Genomic DNA, 24,756 nt, shown 5'->3' with positions numbered 1-24,756 from the left:
CTGAAGGTACTATATTTGGTCTCAGGAAGGTGGCTATGTGATCTGGACATGGGATGTTGGCCTGTCCCTTGTAATGGACAGAGTGACCCTGGAACCACCTTTGCAAGGAAGTGCCTTGTTGGATCAACCTGGTCCAGGTACCTATAGGACTTTATTTGGTTTCAGAGAGAGTTTAGTTTTTTCCCCAGGATTTTCTTACATAATTAAATCAAGGCCTCTTGATTTGTTAATGCTTCCAGAGAGGGTGCATGTAGGTGGATATCAAGTGGTGATAAAAATGTCTCCTTAAGAGCGATGTGATTTTTCAAATTCTGAAAGATGGAGGAGCACCTGCTATTCAAGAGACCATTCATGGGCCCAATCAATCTGGACAGCTTTCATCAGTCTCCAACTTTCAGAGAAGGTTGCTAAGGTGGTGTTCAGCTTCCAGTTTCAGAGAACTCTGGAGGAAGTAGATTATCTGGATTCTTTGAGGGTTTAGAAGTGGGTTAAGTACAGAGATGGCTTTTATTGTGCTGGTCAATGATCTAGTCAAATTTAGGATGGGGTAGTGCATTCATTCTGGCCCTCCTTGATGTGTCAGGAGTCTTCCATATATCAACCATATCCTTCCAAGGTCGGTAAAATGGGGACCCAGATTGTTGGGGGCAATACGTTGACTCTGTAAACCGGTTAGGGACGGCTGTAAAACACTATGAAGTGGTATATAAGTCTAATTGCTATTGCTATTTTACTGTAATATTTGTTTCTCCCCTAAGCATTTGGATCTAGTCAAATGAGTTATCTGTGGTTGGTGATTTATCATCTTTGGTTGACATTTTATATTTTATATATTGGGTTGTTTTTTAACACTATATCATCCCCCCCACTTGATTGTTTTCATTCTGCAGTTCAAATTTTTGAGTTCAATGCCCTATAAATACTGTAGATAATAAAAGGATTTGTAAGCAACTCAAATTATAGACACATATATGTTCACTTTAAGAGGGGCGGGGAGATACCTGACTTGGAGACCTACAACTCTGAAAGGAAAATACAAAAAGAAGAGACAACTATGCAGAAATGTTTATCGCTGCCCATTCCTACAATATATAAAAGTCATCTTGAAGTACAATCATAGGTTATAAATGTACCTTTAACATCAGAGTTTCTGGTGCTTCTAAAGGAGTGCTTGCATCCTGAGATCCCACAAGCTCTGCTCCATGTACAACAATTTTCTGGCCAACTGTAAGCTTCTGCCTAGATAACAGTGACTGAAGAGGAGGATCCAAGACTGCCCTAATTCCATACCAACCATCTGTAACTTCAATGATTGCCACTTCTTTTTTATTGTCCTCATTGATGCTTTTGCCATCAGCAGTGTGAGGCATGTTTGTGCTAAATGATATAATTTTAGAGATGCACAGTATGATTGTTTTTCCAGCAACATCATCTCTTTCTGTTATTCTTTTGATGGCTGATCGTTGACTTTTATCCACTTCTATATCATACCTTAAAAAAAAATTGAACAAATATTTCAAACTGAATTTGGATGTTTTTGAGAAGCAATTCTCTTGCTAAGTAATAGCACTTAATTTAAGGAGTAAACAACAACAGTCTCATTTGAAAGCAGAGCAGTAATTAAGGCTATTGTTCTGTCCCTGTCTTACACACGCACACAGTCAGCCAGGAGTTAATAAAACCAGCAGTCAGGAATTTCTTTGAGATAACAGAATTGGCAGCAACCCAGTAGCTGCCTGCCAAAAACTTTACTCACAAAGGGAGGTTTTTCTCCTCCGTCCGATAAACCAAAATAAGTCCACAAAGCCAAAGAATTGTCAAGTCCAGTCCATAATAAATCCAAGGAGGGCATATAACGAAGTTCCAGAAACGCAGTATGACTTGCTAGCTTTTCAGTTTTATCTGTCACAAGGCCTGAATGGCCACCACACCCCCTTTTATCCCCTGTGGGGTGTGGTCCAGTGACTCAGCTTAATCTCTGGCATGCCTCCTTCTCTGCTGCGTGCACTTGTCTCTCCGACGCTGTTGGGGATCCAGCCAAGACTTATCTCTGTCACTGTCTAACTGCGGCTGCTCAGAAGTGCCTGGCTCCTGGCCCATCTCTTGGCCTTCGGAGGACACCTGAGGCATTGCCAGAGAGGAGGGTCCTGGAGAGGGAGGCCTTGCCAACTCCTCTCCTTCACTTTCAGAGTCTTCTCCCCCTGATAAGACGGGCTTGGGGGTCGGAGTCACAACAGCTATACAGACACAAGGTAAAATTCAGAAGAGTCATTTCCCTAAATCTTAATCTTTACATTACCTGTACTTTAACTGAAGTAATACTCCTTCTGGTGTCAAACATTTACTGGCAAAAGTTTGTGGAAATGCAACCTCCATAGCTGCCAGTTTCCATACAATCCACTTATAATGGTTAGACACCCAGGCTTTGGAAATTAGATTGGGATCTACATCAGGCGTATCACATAAAGCCCTGCACAAAAATATTAGAAAATTTATCAAACTATTAGAAGATAAATCCTGAGTTTCAATATAGAAAAGACAATAACAATCACAATTCAACTTTTTAAATGCATGTTTTGAAAAGAGTGATAAATAAAAACACAGCCTAGACTCCCACTAGTATAGAAGCTAAGAAATGTCCTATGGAGTTTCTTTGTGTTATCTCCTGCATTAAAACTTTTCACATTTAAGCTCTAAATCACTACAGGCAACTACACATATTTATGTTATAAAATTCTATATTTTAGTCAAAACACAATGAAAAATAATTTGAGAAAGAATTGGATGTGATAAGATAAAGGAAAATGCTAGAGTTAGGATGTAGAAGACTATGAACATAAATGAGAGGTATGTCACACCCCCCGTTCGCTGTTTTACCCAAAAGGAAACGACGACTCGGATACCAGTTCTTGTGTGCATGTAGTCTTTAATCCGATCAGGTCACAACGGCAACGGCAGGCGACAATAGTGCGCTGAGCACCCGCAGGGGTGACCGGCCGCCTGTGTGCCTGAATTAACACCCTCCTTCACCCCCGTGACTATACAACGCCGCCCACGGCCCCCCCCGTTGTGCCGCTGGAGAGTGCACGAGCCCGGCTGCGGATCCAGAGATCGAGGTCAGGATCGCTGATATTCGCCGATGTGTCCAGGGCTCTCGACAGGCGGCTCCCCCTACCAGGGCTGCTCCTGGAACATAGAAATGGAAGTATTAATAAAAGTACTGAGATACCGATACCCTCCCCCTACGGCCTGGGTTTATGTGGATAGTGCGTATGGAATTGTTTAATCAGACGGTTGGCCTGCACGTTATCAGCCTTGACCCATGAGGCATCCTCGAATGGGTACCCCTTCCATTTAACTAAATACTGTATCGTGCCCCCCCTATGTTGGGAGTCCAGGAGTTCTTCTATTTCGTAGCGGTTTCCATCTACTGGTCCAGGTCTGGGTAGATTGTCCCGGATAGCATCAAGCGGTTTTAAAAGGCTACTATGAAAGACCGGGTGGACCTTACCCAGTAATGGTGGTAGTTTTAGTTCTACGGTAACAGGGTTGATGACCCGTACTATGGGAAACGGGCCTAGGTATTTCGGGCCCAGTTTTTTGCTAGGTGTACGCGGTTTGAGGTACTTTGTAGACAAGAAGACTTGCTCCCCTACTACAAATGGTTTGTGACCGGCCCTTTTTTTATCTGCTTGACGTTTGTACATTTCTGTTGCTTTATTTAGAGCTGCTTGTATATGTGGCCATTGTTTCCAGATGTGGGTAGCCCACCTATCTGGTGGTAGCTGGTTCTGGTTCTGGACCTCTAACTCAGGTATTGCGGGAAACTCTTTCCCTGACACTATTTGGAAAGGGGTATACCCAGTGCTTCCGTGAACAGCATTATTGTAAGCTATTTCAGCAAAGGGGAGCAACTCGGACCAGTTAGATTGTTGATGGGACACGTAACAGCGTAGGTATCGTTCTACTAGCACATTGGCCCTTTCAGCTGCTCCATTGGTACATGGATGGAACCCTGAACTCAATCCTTGTGATGACCCTATCAATTTTACAAACATACGCCAAAATTTTGAAGTGAATTGAACACCCCTATCCGATATAATACGTTGAGGAGGCCCGTGTAATCGATAGATGTGCCATATAAACATTCTAGCTAACTTGCGAGCAGACGGCAGTCCGGAACACGGAATGAAGTGGGCCTGCTTCGAGAAAAGGTCCACAACGGTCCATATTACTGTGTTACCATTACTTTCTGGGAGGTCGACAATGAAATCCATTGCGATCTCATCCCAGGGTCGTGTGGGCTCAGCTACAGGTTGTAGGAGGCCGAGAGGTTTTCCTGTGCGGGGTTTGGTGACAGCACACGTCTTACAGCTTCTTACATACTGTTCAACGTCCCTCATAAAACGTGGCCACCAGAATTGGCGGCGCACCAGATGTAACGTTTTTTGAAAGCCAAAGTGACCAGCTACTTTAGTATCATGACACCTGTATAAAACGGATTGTCGCAGAGCCTCGGGAACATATAGTCTATTCCCCACCCAAACAAGTCCATCCCGTTGGGTTAACTTTTGTTGGTTGTCCCTACACCAAGCATCCGTGGTTAGCTGCTTTTGCAGCTCCTCCTTCCAGGTGGAATCTAACCCAGTATAGAATGTTTGGCATGCTCGTTGTTTGTCTGGTAACATCGCCTGTACCACTTCCTCTCGTTTACTGTCATATTGTGGCAGACGGGATAGAGCGTCTGCCAGAAAGTTCCGTCCTCCCGGAAGGTACCGTAACCGGAAGTCAAAACGTTGAAAATATTGTGCCCACCGAACTTGTTTCGGAGACAGTCGTCTGGGATTTTGCAAGGCCTCTAGATTTTTATGGTCCGTCCATACTTCGAATGTAATACCACTACCTTCTAACAAATGTCGCCACGTAAGTAATGCCCAACGCACCACAAAAGCCTCTTTCTCCCAGATCACCCAACGTCTTTCAGTAACGGAAAACTTGCGTGACGTATAGGCGCATGGATGCAACTCCCCTTCTGGGGTTTTTTGTAAAAGAACCGCGCCCACTGCCACGTCACTCGCGTCTGCTTGCACGACGAATGGTAAAGTGGGGTCTGGATGCCGCAATATAGGCGCCTGTGCGAATAATGTTTTCAACGCCTCAAACGCCCTCTGACAATCTGGAGTCCAAGAGAGCACTTGGCCCGGCCTCGCCTTCACTCCCGATTCTTTTGTCCGCAACAGGTCGGTCAATGGAAGAGCGATGTGCGCAAAGGCAGGGATGAACTGCCGATAAAAATTAGCGAACCCAAGGAAACTCTGTAACTGTTTTCTTGTCGTAGGTGCTTGCCACTCCAGAACCGTGCTCACCTTCTTTGGGTCCATCTCCACCCCAGTCTCGGAGATGCGATATCCCAGATAGTCGAGTTTTCTCCGGTGAAATTCGCACTTTGACAGCTTAACAAACAATTTGGCTCGAAGCAGTTTTGATAACACCTGGCGCACCAATGCAACGTGTTCCTCCATTGTTTTGGTGTATATCAGGATATCGTCGAGGTAAACAAGGACCCCCCGATATAAATGCTCATGCAACACCTCATTTATGACCTGCATAAACACAGCTGGGGCCCCTTGTAAACCAAAAGGCATAACGCGAAACTTATAACTCCCTAACGGGCAGTTGAATGTTGTTTTCCACTCATCGCCAGGCCTTATTCATACTCTATAATAGGCCTCAAGAAGATCTAGTTTTGTAAATATCTTCCCCGTTGACAGAGTAGCTAACAGATCCTTCATCAATGGAAGGGGGTATAGATGCTCGACACAAACAGCGTTTAGGCCCCGGAAGTCCACACACAGGCGGAGCCCCCCGTCCTTCTTTTCCCGGAATAACACCGGCGCAGCCAAGTGGGAACGGCTGGGCTGAATAAAGCCTCTTGCCAGATTTTTATCAATGTAACGTCTTAACTCTTCTAATTCAGGTCTCGTCATGGCATACATCCGTGGTTTAGGAAGGGTAACCCCTGGTTTTAACTCTATAGCGCAGTCAGTAGGTCTATGGGGTGGTAACACTTCGCACTCTTCTTCCTTAAACACTGCCTCCAGATCTTTATACTCATCCGGGTATGCCGGTGGCGTCGCACTGACTAATCCCCCCACCTGTAGTTTTCTCTGGCCCACTGGTGCCTCTGGCTCTGGCTTTGGTCCTACACTCAATCAAATTCGCCGAAACCCCCCTTCCCACCATATAGTAGGCCTCCATTTATCCAACCACGCGAGACCTAATATTACGGGTTCTACTATAGTATCCACTACTATAAACCGAATGGTCTCCCAATGTTCTCCAATGCCTAGTGTGACTAATTCAGTAATTCGGGTTGCTGGTTTCCCACCTAATAAAGAGCCGTCCATTTGCTCAAAGCGAATGGGGTTGGGCAGTTTTAGTATACGGAGACCCAGTTCCTTGGCTACGGCCTCCCGAATAAGGCACCGACTACACCTGGAGTCTATTAGAGCGCCCTGTTGGACTGTCTTTCGGGTGTGGGGATGTTTGAGTGTAATAGGGATAACAAACGGTTGTATTGGACCACTCACCATAGAGTCCACAGGAGCGTCTTCATCGCTGCTGTCAGAGACCTCCGGGACGGCAACCTGCTCATGGGACTTCTCCGCTTCCATTCGAGGCCCTCGGGTTGTGCTTGGTGTTGTAGCTCTAGACCAGTCTGACGAAGAACGAGCTCGTTCCCGTCCTCTGGCTACCGCTGGTGTACTTTTGGTAGATGGTATTGCTGGTAAAGGGCATTCGGCTGCCTGATGGCCTAATCGGTTACAGCGAAAACACCTAATCGAACCCCGTCCCACAGGTACTAGAGAGCGAGGAGCTGACACCCCGACTGCCGGAGGACCTAGCGGCTTGTCCGCACTACGCCGTGCTGGTGGGGGATAATTGGCCACCCCACGGGTCCGAACTCTCTCAACCCGACATCTAAATCCACTGCTGCATGGAACCAGTCCGATAGCTTGGGACCCAATCCCCTATACACACAAGCTTGCCTGAGGTCTCTATCTAGACCCAGGCGGAATTGATGCACTAATAACCGTTCAGGCCAAGCCCTTAGATGACCAGCCACAATGCGGAATTCCTTGACGTACTGTCTTGCAGGCCGTCCACCCTGACGTAAAGCCACTAGCTCCCCTTCCAACAACTGTGTTCTCGACTGGTCCTCAAAACGCGAGCACAACGCTTCCAGGAAAAGCCCTACATCCGCCAACTTGTTGGCGTGGTCGCTGTGAAGATCAGCGACCCAATCCGCTGCTTCACCCATTAAGACGGAGGTAATAGCAACTACAATGGCCCATTGTGATGGGTATAAATGGCCATATAAATCTATATAACTTAGGACCTGGCTCAGGAACAGGGACACTCTGTCCGCGCTTCCATCAAAGGCCGCTTGTAGAGGAGGAGGGCCCCAAAATCGTTGGTGGGTTTGGCCTACTGCGGGTGCCCAAATAGGAGCCGGGGCCCCAGATCAAGTGTCTTGGTCTGCTCTAGAGGCGACTCCCCCCTGATATTGTCCTGGCTGACCAGGGAGTTCCGTCTGGGCCTGACCCCGACGCCGAGGAGCTAACTGGTCCCCCCCTTGTGAAGACTCTGAACTAGGCAATGACGGTCCTCTACTATCGAGTCTAAGCTTTGGGCTGGCTAGACGGAAGCGGGAGTCAGCGTTACTTCGAGACTCCCCCCTCCCCTGCCAGGTGTCCTGTGCAGGCACCCATGGCCGCCACGAATGGGCGTCCCTAAAGCTCCCCTCGCCAAACTTCTCATGAAGTACATCCAAAGTAGAAGCCCCCAGTCCTGTAGAATGGCTTCTTTCTGCCTCATCCTCCTCCAGCCAGCGCCTCTCCCTCCAACCCTGGAAGGAAGGTTCGCTCCCGCGTGACCTGATCGGATTAAAGACTACATGCACACAAGAACTGGTATCCGAGTCGTCGTTTCCTTTTGGGTAAAACAGCGAACGGGGGGTGTGACAGAAAAGTCGGCGTTGGGAGCGGCTGCCTCCCAACGCAATTTAAACATTCGTGCCGTCAAAGTAAACGCCCTTCCGGGTTGGGTGGCTAAGGCGCATGCGCCACAGCTCCGCAGGAGCGGAGCGTTTTAAAGTTACATCCCTATCCCGGCCGCAGGGGTGACCGGCTGCCTGTGTGTCTGAATTAACACCCTCCTTCACCCCCGTGACTATACAATGCCGCCCACGGCCCCCCCCGTTGTGCCGCTGGAGAGTGCACGAGCCCGGCTGCGGATCCAGAGATCGAGGTCAGGATCGCTGATATTCGCCGATGTGTCCAGGGCTCTCGACAAGGTACTTGAGAGAACTCTGTCAAGTGGAGTAGGGGACATGGAAGAAAGCAGATGTCAGGTTTGGATGTATGTTGCAAATTCTATGAATGACAGAACCCATGCTGGAAATATATTTCAAAAAGATTAATGGATTTTATGTGTGTGTGTGTGTGCGTGCGTGCGTGTGCGTGTATGCATATATGCTAGGGAAAAAAGGATTATGCATGTGATAAAGCATGATCAAGAAGTGTGCTTATTATTTTCTTGTACATGAACCTAGAGATCATACATTTCAATGAAAAAATAAGTTTTATAAATTATTTTAGTAAGAAGGAAAAGCCTGCAGCAATACTTGTAATTGATTCTAGTAATATTAATGATCTATTTAAATTAATAAACAAAAAGGAGCATTTATTTGGATATTAGTTTCCCATCCCCCCCCCCAAAAAAGAGAGAGTTCTAGTCTTCCCTTAAAGATGAAAGCTAGCTGGGTGATTTTGGACCAGCCCTCTCTCTTAGCAAAGCTTGTTGTGGGGAAAATAGGACAGAACATTATGCATCCAGGCTTGAACTGTATAAAACAAAGGCAGAATAGAATAGAATCTAATAATAAGTAAGCAAGCAAGTATAAGAACCTACTTTATACTGTGCCAAAATATTGATAGTACAGTAGCTCAACAGCTGAATAAACTTTTCAACTGGTAGCTGCCATTCAGAGCCCAAGTGGGGTCAAGATTTTGCTTATGACCTATAAGGCCCTAAACAACTTCTTAGCTTTCACCATTAGTGACCTGGTCAATCCCTGAGATAATCAGAAGTGTTATATGTGTCATGAGAACCACAGAATGCCATCTAGAAATGTTAGAGTCATTTCTAAACAGGCTTTTCATGCAGGTGTGAATATATTTTGAAATATTCTCTTTTAAGTATATGAGGTTCCTGGAGTTACCTCTTTCACATGGCTGAAAAATATCTTTGCTTTCAACCAAATAAATCAAATAAAGAAGAAAGAAAGAAACCAGGACTTTCTGTAGAAATGTTAAATGGCTTTTGATTCTGGATTTAGTATTAAAATGTAAACAGTGTCTTAATCTTAGTTTTTCAGAGAGAACAATAAAAACTAACTTTTTAATTTTAAACAAATAGTTTCTGCATTGCCCTGGTACTGAGAAATATAAACCTTTCTGGCATTAAAAACATTAGTAATTCTAACACTTAATAACGTATTATATCCTCATAGACACATTTCTTAAACATCATACCAAAAGAATTCTTCTTTTCCGACCTTTCCTTCATCATTAGGAATAATATATCCTCCATCAGCCAACTGTATTCCATGGTCTTCTAGAAAATATTTTCTACTGAAAAAATCCTGGATGAGAAATTGAAAATCTTCTGCATTTGTGCTATTAATTTTTATGCATTGCTTGGAAACACCAAAAGCATACAACTGCAAGGATAAAAGGCAGACAAAATATTTTAGATAATATTACTTGAAATTTCCAAGTTTAGAACAAAATATATGATGACCACATATTGTCATTAACAATATTAACAGATTAATCAGAATTAGAAGCAAAAAATAATATCCTCAGGATTGTGGACAAAAAGAGAGTTAATATTACTTGAAATTATCCAAGTTCAGAACAAAATATACAATAATCATATTGTCACTAATAATAATTAATCCAGATTAATCAAAATTAAAAGCAAAAAGTGATCTCCTCAGGACTGCGGATGAAAAAAAGAAAGAGTAACAAACATACATCTGAAACTTGGGTATGTAACATTCTATAGTTGTTAATATATCAAAACCAGATCAATATGCCACTGAATGGATTAGGAATGTTAGTATTATTTTCCTCTTCAAAGAAAATGAAGAGGGAAAAAGAGAAAAAATGGAGATGGGGAAATTGGTTACATTCAGTACATACTGTATATACTGTAAGTCTTATGTTTCAAAAACATATTAAAAATAAAAAATAGAAAGATATCAATCAGAATTAAGGGAGAAAATAATGGAAATATATATACCATTCTATGTAAAAAATGGTGCTGAAGATAGCATAATGTACCAAAAAAAAAGTTAAAACTGATAAAAAAAACAATAACCAACTGTTGTTGGAACAGGACATATAATTCTAAAATATTTCTAGTTGTATAAAGACTTGAAATTTTGAAGACACATAAGCTGTTTATAGTTTTGTTACACATTGCTGCTTAATTTCAATTGTAATTACAATTCAAGTGCAAAGCACATGGTGCACTAATTTAGCTTCTGTGAGGAGCACTTATAAAGAAACAATAAAAAGCCAAAGAAATCTGTACTACGGTGTCTTTGTATTGTCACTAAATCTGTTCTATTTTAATTTTGATCTACTACCAGGGTGGATAAAAATCAATGATTTTTTTAAAAAATCATTTTATTTTTTTGATTTAAATTGGATTTTTTTGATTTAAATTGGATTTTTTTGATTTAAATTGGATTTTTTTGATTTTTATCGAATTTATTTTAATAAAAAACTTTTGGAGTAAAAATCTATCGTAACATAGTTTTCTATTTAAGATACATAAATAATTTAGTTTATTCAGCATGAAATGGAGTTTAGTTATGTAGCATGAGGCTGTATATTCTGCAACACTGGGACTATCAGTGAGTCAACAGTGGGTCAAAGGAGTAGCAGAGATGACAGTTGCTCTTTAAAAATTATGATTTAAATCGAGTTGATTTAAATCAAGCCTTTTTACTAGTGATTTAAATCAACTCGATTTAAATCAAATCCCCCTGTCTACCACCATCACTAAAATTAGTATCTTTGCTTACAAAGAATGGGAAATATACCCACAGTCATTAGAAATTAATCTGTAGCTACCCTGTTTCCCCCAAAATAAGACATCCCCTGATAATAAACCCAATCGGGCTTTTGAGTGCATGGCAATAAGGCCAAGTGCTTATTCCCAGGTTCAAAAAAATATAAGGCAGTGTATTATTTTCAGGAAACACAGTAACATCTATGGCAGTTATTGATCAGTGGCTATAATAAGTATTATGTGAATAATTGTATTCTTGCTTTTTGTGCAAACAACCAATCTATAAAGTCCCCTATCAACTGGACTGGACAAAATGAGAAAGTTTTGTTTTTCAGCTTCAGCACACAATAACTTATTATAATATACCCCCTTCAAACCATGAAAAAACTTGTATTTTCTAAAACAAGTTACCAGAGTTTCCAGACAGGATGAAATCAGGGGTGAAATGCTCCCGGTTCGGACCAGCTCAGGCGAGTAGGTAGCGATGGTGGCGGGCAGTTCGGAGAACCGGTAGCAAAAATCCCTGCCCCTGCCCCCCATGCCCAGCTGAGCCGCGCAATCTTCAGAGCCTTTTTTTTCTTTTAAATGGCTCTGACGATCCAAACTCTGACGATCTCAGCTGAGTTGCCTGCTAATCGGTAGCAAAAATCCCTCCCCCCTCCCCTCAGCTTGCTTACCTTAGCTGCTGGTCGCAATGCCTTGCTGTAATCGCTGCAATCCATTGCATCAGCAAGCAACTGAATCTCCCTGCCTGCAATCAAGCAGGCAGGGAGTTGTGGACTTTAACTCCCAGAATTCCTCAGCCAGCAAAGCAAAGCTGGCTGAGGAATTCTGGGAATTGAAGTCTACAAGTCTTAAAGTTGCCAAGGTTGGAGAGCCCTGTTTTATTGGGTAAGTTTTTTTCCCCTTTGGGAGCTTTAAAAAAATAGTTAATTGGGGGTTTTTTTAGTTGTTCTTTTTTTAGACCTAGCCATTTAAAGTTTAGGAAGTTTTAAATTTAGCTGCTTTTATATAAAAATAAAAATAAATAAAAATAAAATAATATTTGTGCAGCTTTCTGAGATTTAGTGTGTTTCTGTAGTGTTTCACTCTAACTACACAAACACACAAAATCTCACAAAGCTGTACGTGGAATTTTGTGTGTGTAAAGTGTGAAAGTTGGTTTTTTGGACTTTTTGTGGCTGTGTGAGATTCCTGCTTCTTGCAGGGGCCATTTTGGGTCTAGCACAGCTGCTTTTATATTGTGGGTGAGCCAGTTGTGTTGTGTTGTGTTTTGTAGGTTAAAAAAGGGCAAAGAAGTGACATTGACTTGGCCCCGCCCACCTGACCAACAAGCCACGCCCTCCCAGTCCCCTTACCACCAAGCCCCGCCCACTAATTAAGCCCCGCCCACAGAACCGGTAGCAAAAATTTTTAGATTTCACCCCTGGATGAAATGGAAAACTTTAGTTTATAGACTCAATTTCTTAAGATTCCAAAGAGGTTGTATATGCACATACAAGATAATTTTTAATAATAAGCCTCTTAAAAGATACTGTGCTTACCTGTTCACTGGAATAAAAGTCAGGCAATTTCTCTTTGACTGCAGCTTTTAAGGGAATTCTGCAAAGACCAGAAGATCTTTTTACAAGGTACAGGCTGCCTGGTTGTGGACGAATTATTTGATCTTGTTTCTTTGTAATTCTCATTTGTTGTAGATTTCTGGCATACTGAAGATATGTTGTCATTTTTGTTATGTCTGCCAAAGTATTAATGAAATCATAGCTATTTTAATTTTAATTTAAATCAGAAAGTTCCAACTTGCCTAAGATAGCAACACTGAATTCTAATTAGTGCAGATCACATATGGACTATCTATGAAAAATTTATAAGAGACATATTGCCCTTATTTCAGCATTAGTGCAGCAACAAAACCAGTATTGTTAGTGAATAAGCTATTTCTGTAATTTTTACATATCTGAGTTACTTTTGTAACAATGCATGTGTTTTTAAAAAATCCATGTAAAAAGATCCTTAATTAATAGGAGAGATATCCTTGACTAGTATTATAAATTTTCAAAGAGTACATATAATTGTATATAACTGAAATTCCCTAGTCTAGAGATGGCATTATATAAAAATTAGGAAAAGAAATTATAAAATTAACAAGTCATAACAAATCATAACATTTGTGAATTTGCTATCTATAACTTTTGTGTATTTCCATAACTAGAAATCTAATTGTTATTTTGTATATGGAAGTTATCCAATTAGAATATTGTCAGCCTTATTTCTATATTTGCTTCTTAAATGGTATTTTTTGTTATAATAAGAGTTTTAGACAATATCTCTGGACCTAGCAATAATTAATAAGTAGGAAAAAATGAAATTGTTCAGGTTAAACATTGATTTTTAAAAAAAAATTAAAGTACTTGATGTTAAAGGTATTAAGTGGCGATAAAACAGATCTCATATCTAATTTTCAAAGGTCTGCAACATAAAATATGTTCAATTGTATATTGAATTTTTATAGAAATTGTTATGATCATAATAAACATTACATACATGCCAAAATAAAAACAAGAATGAGATATCCAATGTACCTTGAACTATTTTACTATATCCTGAATCCAAAGCTGATATTCGTGCACAATTATCTTTTTCTGAGTCAATGAAGGTTTTGTTAATTTTTGTGTTATATTCTTCCATTCTGTTGATACTTTTGCAACTGAATGAGAGATGGTCTTTGACATTACTTATTCCACCTTCTGAAGTTCTTGATTTTATTTTAAAAGGAGGCACAAAGATCTTGGTAGGTTTTTTCCCTGAATAATGATTATGTGTTTTGTTTTCCTCACTTACGATCATTCCAAACTGAGCCAATGACCTAATTGAAGACCGCTCTGAAAAACCACCAGATTTAGATCCTTTCATAACTTGTTTTTGAATACTAAAATTTGGATTCAGTATTTCTTGTTGTTCATTTGTGGAACTGAAGAAATAAAAACATTTTTATAAGAATCTGAATGGAAGACTAACAATAAATCTTTTTATGTTCCCTTTAGGAAAGTCACACAGTTAAGTCGCCATGTATTGCACACACATTTAATTTACTGGTAATTTACTTATATTAATACTGAATAATAATTTAGTACTTTCCAGAATAATGTTACAAAGATTATCCAATGCATTTTTAAAAATAATACCTACTGCTGTGCATTGCCCAATTTCCTTAGTTGAGATGAGTGGCTACATGATTATTAAATGAAATAAAAACCAGAGATATTTGCTACCTTATTTATATTTTTGTGATTTCATTATAACCTTTTGATGGTTTACAAATTACATTTTATATAATTAAAATAAAATTCAGTAAATCAAATAGAACTATGCCTCCTTGAATCACTTTTTCTACACTGATTTTGCTACTATGATCTAGGAAATTCAATCTAGTCAGCTAAGATTTTTCCAAAACTCACAACTACTGCTTTAGACCTTTGGGCAAAGTTTTGGACAAAGTATTTCATTTCATTTATTCGAATTTCTATACCGCCCTTCTCCTTTCGGACTCAGGGTGGTGAACAGCCAGATAAAAAACATCTATACAAACATCACAGTTAAAAAATAAAGTTAAAATAATTTATAAATTTGGCCCATAATTTAAAACTTGTCAATTAAAATAAATATTAAAATTTTAAAACTAACCCTAAAATCAGGACAGACCGGCTAGCTGAAAAAAATAAGTTTTTAGGGCCCGACGAAAAATCCGGAGATCACTTGTATCTCTGGGGGTAGATTGTTCCATAGGGTAGGTGCCACCACAGAGAAGGCTCTCCTCCTGGGGGTCGTCAGCCGGCATTGTCTGGCCGACGGCACCCTGAGGAGGCCCTCTCTGTGGGAGCGAACCGGCCGGTGGGAGGCTATTGGTGGCAGAAGGTGGTCCCGTAAGTACCCTGGCCCTAAGCCATGGAGCGCTTTAAAGGTGATCACCAACACCTTGAAGCGCACCCGGAAGTCCACCGGAAGCCAATGCAGCTCGCGCAGGAGAGGAGTCACATGGGAGCGCCCCGTCGCTCCCATAATCCCCCGCGCAGCCGCATTCTGCACCAGTTGGAGCCTCCGGGTGCACCCCAAGGGGAGCCCCATGTAGAGAGCGTTACAATAGTCCAGACGAGAAGTGACGAGTGCTTGAGTGACCGTGCGTAGGGAGTCCTGGTCCAGAAAGGGGCGCAACTGGCGTATCAGGCGAACCTGACAAAAAGCCCCCCTGGCCATGGCTGTCATATGACAGTATATGAAAGTATAAATAATTTTTAAGGAAAAATTAAACCTAAAATGAAATGACAGACTACTCTTACCTAAATGAGCCACAGATGACTGGTTTTAAAGAGATCTTGTTGGATATTTTTTTCCTGTCATTTATTATACCTAAATAAAAATAAGTTCTATGAATCAAATGACATTTAAAAGAATATGGATTTCTATGTTTATGATAAAATATCAATTTTAGCTGAGTTTTAAAAAATTATCTCATGAACATTTTTGGGAGAATTAGTTAAGGTTGTACTAATTTGAATAACATTTGTCAAGTATTGTATAACTTAATCACCACTATGCCTGCTGCAAATAACTGGATGTAGAATAATTGGTATTTGGATGTAGAATTGCTCTCCATGAGCTTCCATTTATTGAGAATAGATAGGTAAGAATAGATAGAAAACAATTATGGGATATTATTCTACAAGCAATAGCAAGATCCTTGGGGTCCCTAAGATATGTTACCCTATGCCTGACATAATTGAAAAAAACTGTCACTTTTAGACGACTGAAAAAGCAAGCAGACTTTGGAACATGGTTGTAATTTTTTTATTATGCCCTCTCTGGCACAATTTTAACATTAATCTGAATTACTGCTCACATATCTATATTAAAGATTTACTGCTATTGGAATATGGCTTTTCTCAGAGTTCTGGAATATAGCCCATTCTTAAATGCAAAAGATATATTTGATCACCAAAGAAAAGAAAATACCTTCTCTCTTGTCTATACATGAAAAATGTTCATCTGCCAAAGCTCTGTGATAGTGTAATTGTCAGCAATTCAACCTGCATTTACTCTAGTGCTGACATAAGAAGGAGAAGCGGAGGTGTCTGGAAAGGGACGTTTGACTTTTCACCTACTTATTTTCCCTGGAGATAATATCCCCTAGGAGATGGGATGGGAGGGGGGAAATTCCTTTGAGCTGGAGCAGTAGATTAGGGGTAGAGTGACTTGGAAGATGGCCAATGAGTGCAGAAGAGTGGGGAAAGGAAAGAGAGGGTTTTGGGTCAGGAAGTCAGTGTTGGCTACAATAGAGTCGGAGTTAGAATGTTGTGCTTAATAAACGGGAGTTTTTCATCAAAGACTTTGTTTGAAATGCAATTTATTTGAGACGACCTCGAAACCTGACAGTAATAATATGGAAATACTATTACCACTACAAAGATCACTCAATTTTGAATCAGTCAAAGTTTCTGAATGGATTTCAAATGCTGTCTCACGCAAAGTAAATTACAATAATAAAGCTGGTAAGTGACAAAATCATAAATGTCTATATCAGTATATCTGTTGTGGTCCGCCAGCAGCCTGCGGACCTGGTAGCGGAGTCAGACAGTGAGGAGGCTGGGGAGGACAATGGGCCAGTCCTGGAGTTAGGGGAAGGACCGGACGAGGGCTTCGCGCCGGAGGCAGAGATGGGGCCAGGGCCATCTGGGAGCGATGCGCAGACTCCGGAGCCTCCAGAGGCGGACAGCAGAGAGAAAGAGCAATAGGAGGAGCCTGTTCTAGTGCATGCATGCGAAGAGCTGCCAGAAGGCAAGAGCAGCTGAAGCAAAAAGGACGACTCGGGAGTAAGGCCACTCCCATAAGGCTTAAAAGAGCAGCAACGAGCCATTGGGTTCTTTGTAGAAAAGCAACGCTGATTCCAGTACTTCTTGTCAACGTCTCTTGAACTTTGTGGGGTTTTTGCCAAGAAAAGCCTTTGGCAGGTTGCCAAAGACATCAAAGGTTGGTGATAAGGCTGACAGACTGGTTATGAAGAATTAGTTTTGGACTAAGCTGAGAATGAATTAATTCTCAGCTGTTTTAATAAAATAAGTTTGGTCAGGACTGAATTGTGTTTGGTAATCACTACTTGGGCCTCGGTCACAACAATATCCTGTGCCAGAAAAGGTCACAAACTATACCAGCCAAAACTAGACAAATTCCTCTTGGCCATGTATTATATCTGCTCTTCAAGCAGCAGACCCTCAGATTGCATAATATTTCTCTCTGGGAAACCACAATCCCACCAACATTGAAATTCCTAATGAAATAAGAAATAAGTGATTCAAAATAATTTATTTTTAAATATTACTGATCAAATGTTCTGTTAACTACATTGCATTTATTACTGCAGATTACAGAACATATGATCAAGCAACAACTCCAAGTCTTGGGAGGTGGAGTGGTGAGTTATGGGGGAAACTCTAACAGCCTTTAGTTCTCCTCTGTTAACCAGAAATAAGATCCTGCTTCTGAAGTTGGGCTTTGGGAAATAGTTGTGACTGCTGCAATTATACTAACTTCTCTTCTCCATAGCAGGTTCCCTAACCAGGCCTGTGGACAAACTGATGATGTTTTCTCAGACTTATGTAATTGGGAGACTTCAACTTGTTATTGCTCAAATTATGAGGTGGTTTGGGATTTCACAGCTACCATGACAACTGTAATCCTTGGTCTGATTCATTCCATAGAGGTCACACAATGAATATGTTTTTTTTTAATCTTAGGGCATTTATTATGTTATCTGAAGGATATTAACATCTGTCACCTGCTATAGTAAGATTACTCTCAACTTGGCCTGCAGTTTTCTGGTAGTGTTCGCTCTCCCATAGGGAGCTGGGACCGCTGAATAGTCTGCCCATATGCCTGATGGGCTGTTGGTTTTCAGAGCATGTTTGGGGTTTAAGATTAAAATGGAAAGTTCAATTAAGGCTTTAGTCATCACTTGGAATGAACAGGTAACAACAACCATGGATCAATCCTCTCACTTTTTACACTGTAGTCCCTCACATGTCAATCTCAAAACAAGAAAAATATGCAGGCACTATAAAATAATAAGCAAGAAAAGAAATGAAGTGCCAATGAAGACAAAATGTATGCATCTTTGAGATGACTTACATAGACTGAAAAACAAAAATTACCATATGGAGAACTTCTTGAAGATTTGAAAGATGATCTAGTGAATTTTTCGGATTGATCAAATTCAGGCAGCAGCTTTCTTTTAATAGGAGGTTGTCCTGAAAAAGGTATATCACTGAACATTTCAAAAATGCATATTCAATAAATACAAATTACTATGGAATATTTATTTAACTGATTTATTAAATCATGTTTTATGTAGATAGCAGGGCTTTCTTTTGAAAACATGAGGCTTATTGTATTCACATTTTGGATTGATATGTATCTCTAAACTAGACAGATAAATATTACTTTTTGAAATATTTGTAAATAAAATATTTACAAATAAATCCAAGTTCTAATTAACTTGGCTCCCGATAATTACAGAGATACAACCTTCCATGTTTTTTCCCAGTCATACAGCAGTGATTTGCCACTGTGTTTTAAAAAAATGTTTTTCAGTTTCCCAGCCTGGCCTACAATCTTGACATTTGCTATCAGAAATTCCAGACTAAAAAGTCAAAAAACCAGGAAGCAATAGAGGTAAAAAAAAAAAATCCATACAATTGTTAAAAATGGCAGATGTAGTCACCAGAATCTGAATCATGGAAGAATGTAAGAACTTCACACCACACGTTCACAATTCTTCATATAAACATTTCTCATTATTCAAGAAAAATGTAGAATGGCTAAAGAAAAAGGGTCGAGTTATTTGTAGGGGACAGCTGCCAATTTTTTTCAGCATATTTTTTTCTCTCAATGTGAGTCCTGCTAATAGAATAAAAGCTGTAGAATATTTATACAAACAGCTATTATTGCTATTACTCTACTCTTCCATCAATGTTCACTAAAACTCATGTGAAAGCTACACTGCCAATCCTTTGACAATATAAATTTGATACTTTGTATTTTTTTAAATAAGATTTTTCTTCACTGAAATAAATAATTGTGTAGAACACCAATCTGAGTTACTGGCAGTGTGCAATGTTCAGTATCTTAAATGAATTTTAAGGTTCAAGAAAGCAAAAAAGTACTTACCAAATGTGTTTTCTTTTTCCAGATGTCTTTTCCCACTTCTTGTATGTAACAGAGAATTATTAGCTGTCAAGATAGATTTTTGAATATTTCTTTGTACTTCTGAATCAGTGAAATCGTCATCTTTTATGAAAGCTTTTGCACTTTCTGAAGCTTCTACATCTGAATAATTATCTGGAGTTTGGGAATAAGCAGGACAAAAACAATCCGGATTCCCTTCTGTTGCATATTTAGTACTGACTCTGCTTTGGCATGATTGTATTATCTTCAAAGGTTCAGTTACTTCTTTTGAACATGAAAACCTTCTTTTGAATTCTGCTGGTTGCTTGTATTTCTCAGTAGAAGTGATGCACGTAGGTATTTCAATATTTAGCAAGGATTTAGAAGTTTCATTTTTATTCTGATTCTCTCTGGTTTTGCATTTCTCCTTCGGTTTAGATGATGAATTAGCTTCATGCTCCTGTTTAACTTTTGTAATGGGAGTTTTTATTGGAGAATTATGAGTTTGCTTTAAACTTTCATCAACAAAGAAATCACTTGCACCGATATCATCAAATTCTTTTAAAAGTCCCATAACATTTTGAAAAGCCTTGTGAGAAATCCGTACCTGTTCTCCACATGCTGTATTAAAATCACATGGAATGCCTGAATGCTCCTCTACATTTGGATTTTTTTCCCTTTGGGATATATCTAATCTATTTTCTCTGGGAAATATTTTTTTTCTGATAGAATTCACTGTGTTATATTCATAATTGCAATCTGAGTCAAAATTCTGATAACCAGATGAATCAGATTCAATTTCAGAAAAAAGTAGGCTTGCTTTTTTTAGTGATTCTTTAGATAACTGAACAGGCTTACCACTTGCTGTGCTAAAAAACCCACAGTTGTCAGTAGAAAAGTCTGATTTGCATTTCTTTTTGTTGGAAGTTCGGGTATCAGAACACATATGCATTTCAATAAAGTCATCTGAAGCTTTACAATTTAATTCAGGCGCAGTTTCCACTGATTTGGGTGCAACACATGATAATGTTTGGGTGCTTTCACATAACTTTTTGGTTACAGGAACCTGGGACAGGCCTGAATATTCTGTTGGAATCTTCTCTACACTCAAATAGCTAGAACCAATATAGTCCCTGCTACCAAAAACATCAGAAGAACTTCCAAAGGTGTTACCTTTATTTGCTTCAGACTGAGATTCTAAGTTATTGAGGTTTTTATGAAGAACGTGTTGGGCATTTTTTAATCCTTCCTGAGAAACATTAACAGTTTTACCACTTGCTGTACTGAAACTGAATGCAGCTGGTCTAGCTTTCAACTGTTTTGAAGGGTAGTCTTTTTCTCCATTAGTTGTGGATTTCTCTAACGTACTAACATCCAAGAAATGCAAGCTACACTTTGGTGTCATCCAATTTTCATTTTTATAGATTTCTCCAGATATGTTGACATTAGTTCCTTCATTAACATCTGACTCAGATGCATTCACATTCTTCACTGAATGTATCTCATTACAGCTGAAATTGTCATCTGAAACAAAATTCTGATGATCTGATAAATTAGGTTCAATTTCAGAAAAAAGTTGTCTTGCTTTATTCAGCGATTCTTTAGATAACTGAACAGGTTTGCCACTTGCTGTGCTAAAAAACATACATTTATCAGAAGAAAAATCTGATATGCAGTTCCCTTTGGTGGAAACCCAGGTATTAAAACACTTGCCCATTTCAAAACTTTCATCTGAAGTTTCATGATTTGTTTCAGAGACAGTGTCTACTAATATGGGCATAGCACACGGTAATGTTTGGGCAGTTCTACATAATTCTTTGGTTGTAGGAAACTGGGATATATTCAAATATCCCATTGGCATCTTCTCTACATTCAAGTAACCAGAAGTAATGCAGTTTTTACTGCCAAAAGCATCCAAAGAACTTCCTAACATATTACATTTTTTTGTTTCAGATTGAGATTCCAAGTTACTGTAGTTTTTATGAAGAAATTGTTGGGCATTTTTTAATGCTTGTGGAGAAACTTTAACAGTTTTACCACTTGCCGTTTTGAAACTGAATGCAGGTGGCCTAACTTTTAATTGTTTTGAAGTTGAGGTTTTTTCTTCATTAGTTGAGTATTTCTGTAAGGTGCCAGTATCCAGTAAAGGTAAATCACATTTTGATGTCATCCAATCTTGATTTTTATATGCTTCTTTCAAAATACTGATTTTTTTTCCTCCATTAAAATATGATTCAGATGTATTTATATTCAAGGTCAGTCCTTTAAAGATCAATCCACTCTTGAAACCCTGTTTAACCGTGTTTGACAGCACGTCCAAAGAATCTTCAAAATTATCTTTAGAATGTCCAATTTCTCTACATTTTTCAGCTCCTTCTCCAAATTTAAAATTATTTTTAACTGAATCTTCAACACTAGGTTTTATAAGATTACCAGTATTGTTCATATTTCCAAAAAAGAGAGCTTCTTCTGAAAGAAGATGCCTTGCTTTAAGTAAAGATTTGTCAGTAAATGTAATTTGCTTACCACTAGCCGTATGAAAACCACCAGTCTGCTTTTCCCTGTTTTCAGAGACATTCTTATGGTTGCACCCAAAAAAGATTTCAGTCTGATTTAATTCTGTACTCTCTTTCATAGAAGGGATAACTTCTTTATGTCTAGCATTTGTCTTCCTTTTGTAATATGACATATTATTTATCTCTTCCTGTATATCAGAGCCTGTCAACAAATTAAGTCTCTTACTTTTTTCTGCAAATGTGTCCCTGTCAGTAACAGTGTGAATGCTCTGTAGAAAATATTGTTTTTCTGGCTTACTTACTTTTTCTTCTTGTTCTGAAATAAAACTTTCTTTTGCACCTGCATCATTCCAAGTATTATTTTTTTCAGTTTTAGCAACTTCAACTAAGCATGTTAGATCAGACAAAGTTTCTGGGTAATTATTGTTACAGCAAGTTTTCCCACAATTTAGAAAATGATGTACAGGTAAAGCATTTTGATTTTTAGTGGATAACAATTCGTTTTCTGATACATGTACAGAATATTTTTGAATAATTTTCAAGTTTACTTCTGTGGTGCTAGTAATCTGGACAACACTATCTTTATGGCAGTCCACATCTTTTAACTTATTTTCTGTATCTTCTTTTACAAAAGCAATTGTTGTATCTTTTGTGGTACCTTGTATTATATATTTAGCATTTCCTTTTTTGGCCTTCTGAGGCCAATCAATATCTATTTCTTTCATAGGCATGTGCCAACTACTGCATTTGTTTGAACTATCCGTTTTTATTTTATAGGAGTTCAATATTTCATCCATTCCATTCATATTGCTGGCTAATTCTGTACCTCTTGCAATCTCATCTTTGTTTTTAACTGAATTATGATTTCCCAGATCAGATTGTAAGGGATCTGAAATAACTGGAACAAAACATTTTTCTTTTCTATTTGATTTCAGCAATATAACCTGCTCGTTGCTTTGTCTGTCAGTATTACATTCCCCAGTATCTGTATGCTTAAAAGAGGACTGATTATTACCTGGATCGTCCACAAATCCCATATCTTTCCAATTCTTAGAATTTAATTTTTTTTTATCAAAACTTTTAGTTTCATTAGTGTTATTGTCCATCATAATCTTGTGTTTTCTAAACTGGGTAAATTCAAATTGACTGTCTGTTTCTTCCAATATGTTAGAAAGTTCAGTAATTTCAGCTACTTGGCTTGCTGTTAAATTGTGTTTTTCTTCAGAGTGCTGATTTTTAAGTACATTTTGAACAGACTTATTGCCATATTCAGGAAAACTAATTTTCACATCATCTGAGTGAACCACAGAATCAGAAACATGTAAATTTAGTTCATTTTGTCCAACTGAAAAATTCTCAGTATTTTCCTGTTTATTTTGACTTGAAATAGCACCTTTTTCTTCATTCTGAAAGTCTACAAGAAGTTGATCTTCTATATCCTTGAACAGTAATTTGCCTTTTCTGATTTCATCAGCAGATAGCACTATCTGTTTATCAGATGCAGTCTTAAAACCTTTGCATTCCTGGATTTTCCTATTACAAAGACATCCTAACTCTCTCTGCTTATCATCAGGCGCACCTTCTTTTAAACTTAGTAATGGAGACAGTTTTGTATCAATTTCTTTCTCCAATACCATAGTTTTAGATTTTGATGCTTTCATTGAATGAATACCACTGTCCAAAAATTGTGCAGTTAATTCCAAGTTTACTTGCTTATTTTCTGTTTCTGATACTTGCATCGGCAATGTACATTTTTGTGCTTCTTGTGATGAACTATAATTTGTGAAATCAGTCTTTCTATCCACACAAGTATTGCTGTGACAGATTTCATGGAATCCTTTTTCAGTTACCTCTGTTTGATAATTAGCAGCAATATCTCTGGAAAACATTATAGCTTCTTTCTTTGTATTATTTTTTAGAAGTAGTGTTGAACTATCAGTAGTGTTATGTTGAATATTTGACTTTTTACTACCTGTAGTTTCATATAACATGTTAGTAGATGTATAGCATTTTTCAGAATCTATTTGCTTTCTTTCTTTTGTGGAAAGATTATCAGCAGTTTCAATTTGTCCTGTAAGAAGTTGAATTACAACAGGGATGTGAGTTAAAATGATACCAATATAAACATATCCTAAACCTCTGTAGTATATTGTACTAAAGTATTTTTTTCAGGATGTCAACTGAGAAACCACAACTTTTGCTTTATATCTCAATTGTAGATTTTTATTCTATATCTGAAAAACCATCAGATATTAAAGCATTTGTATGCTTTTTTATTTATAGTTAAACAGAACAAGTTTGTCTTTATCAAAGAAACAGCTTTTTCTGAGATATTTAAATCTTTTTCAGGCATACCTATATGAACAAAATACATATTTTTTATTCTGATTTTCCTCAAAACCACCCCAACAGAACATACCAGTTGATTTTTTAAAAAATAAAATTTATACCTTTTCAACACACAATAAATAATTGGGTTTCAGTAATATATTCTTAGCAAAATCAAGTACTTTTTTCTAGAAATATTTGAAATTACAATCTACTTTTGGAATGGTATATTCAGTCCGCCTTCCTCTTCATTAGCTCTTAGAGAAACCTTTCTCCATCAAGAGATGGGGGAAAGGAGGAATTCCTTTATTTTTAATGTTATTTTTACTTATAATGACCAGCAGGAGGCAGTATATGACCAGTTTCATTTTATCTGAAATTTGTCAATTGTCAATTTGTCAATTACTAAGACCCCATACAAAGCTCGGTGGGCTGTGTATACCTGATAAGTCTCAAATAGAACAAAGCAGGCCTCCTCGTAGTCAGTATCTGAAATTCCAGTATTTTTGTTTTTATAATTAACCATACTTATTTTATCTATCTGAAAATGACT

General features: G+C 38.8%; 1 protein-coding gene across 6 annotated transcripts in view; it reads right to left on the bottom strand.

Moving 5' to 3' along the window:
• BRCA2 (BRCA2 DNA repair associated) overlaps positions 1-24,756 on the bottom strand; it is a 53,250-nt gene that overhangs the window by 8,875 nt on the left and 19,619 nt on the right. For 5 of the 6 annotated variants that reach the window (XM_087894762.1, XM_087894759.1, XM_087894761.1 and 2 more), the window contains exons 11-18: positions 19,363-23,946; positions 18,348-18,443; positions 15,483-15,552; positions 13,728-14,116; positions 12,690-12,883; positions 9,597-9,784; positions 2,300-2,470; positions 1,134-1,491 (exon numbers count right to left, since the gene is read on the bottom strand). In XM_087894762.1, the coding sequence (XP_087750888.1) occupies positions 1,134-1,491; positions 2,300-2,470; positions 9,597-9,784; positions 12,690-12,883; positions 13,728-14,116; positions 15,483-15,552; positions 18,348-18,443; positions 19,363-23,946 (6,050 nt within the window). The remainder of the gene's footprint in view (positions 1-1,133; positions 1,492-2,299; positions 2,471-9,596; positions 9,785-12,689; positions 12,884-13,727; positions 14,117-15,482; positions 15,553-18,347; positions 18,444-19,362; positions 23,947-24,756) is intronic. The other variant, XM_087894764.1, reaches the window with a different exon arrangement.

Source organism: Pantherophis guttatus, chromosome 5 (assembly GCF_059756535.1).
Source record: "Pantherophis guttatus breed Tessera chromosome 5, ASM5975653v1, whole genome shotgun sequence".
NCBI lineage: Eukaryota > Metazoa > Chordata > Lepidosauria > Squamata > Colubridae > Pantherophis > Pantherophis guttatus.
This window is presented reverse-complemented; position numbering and strand designations above follow the sequence as displayed.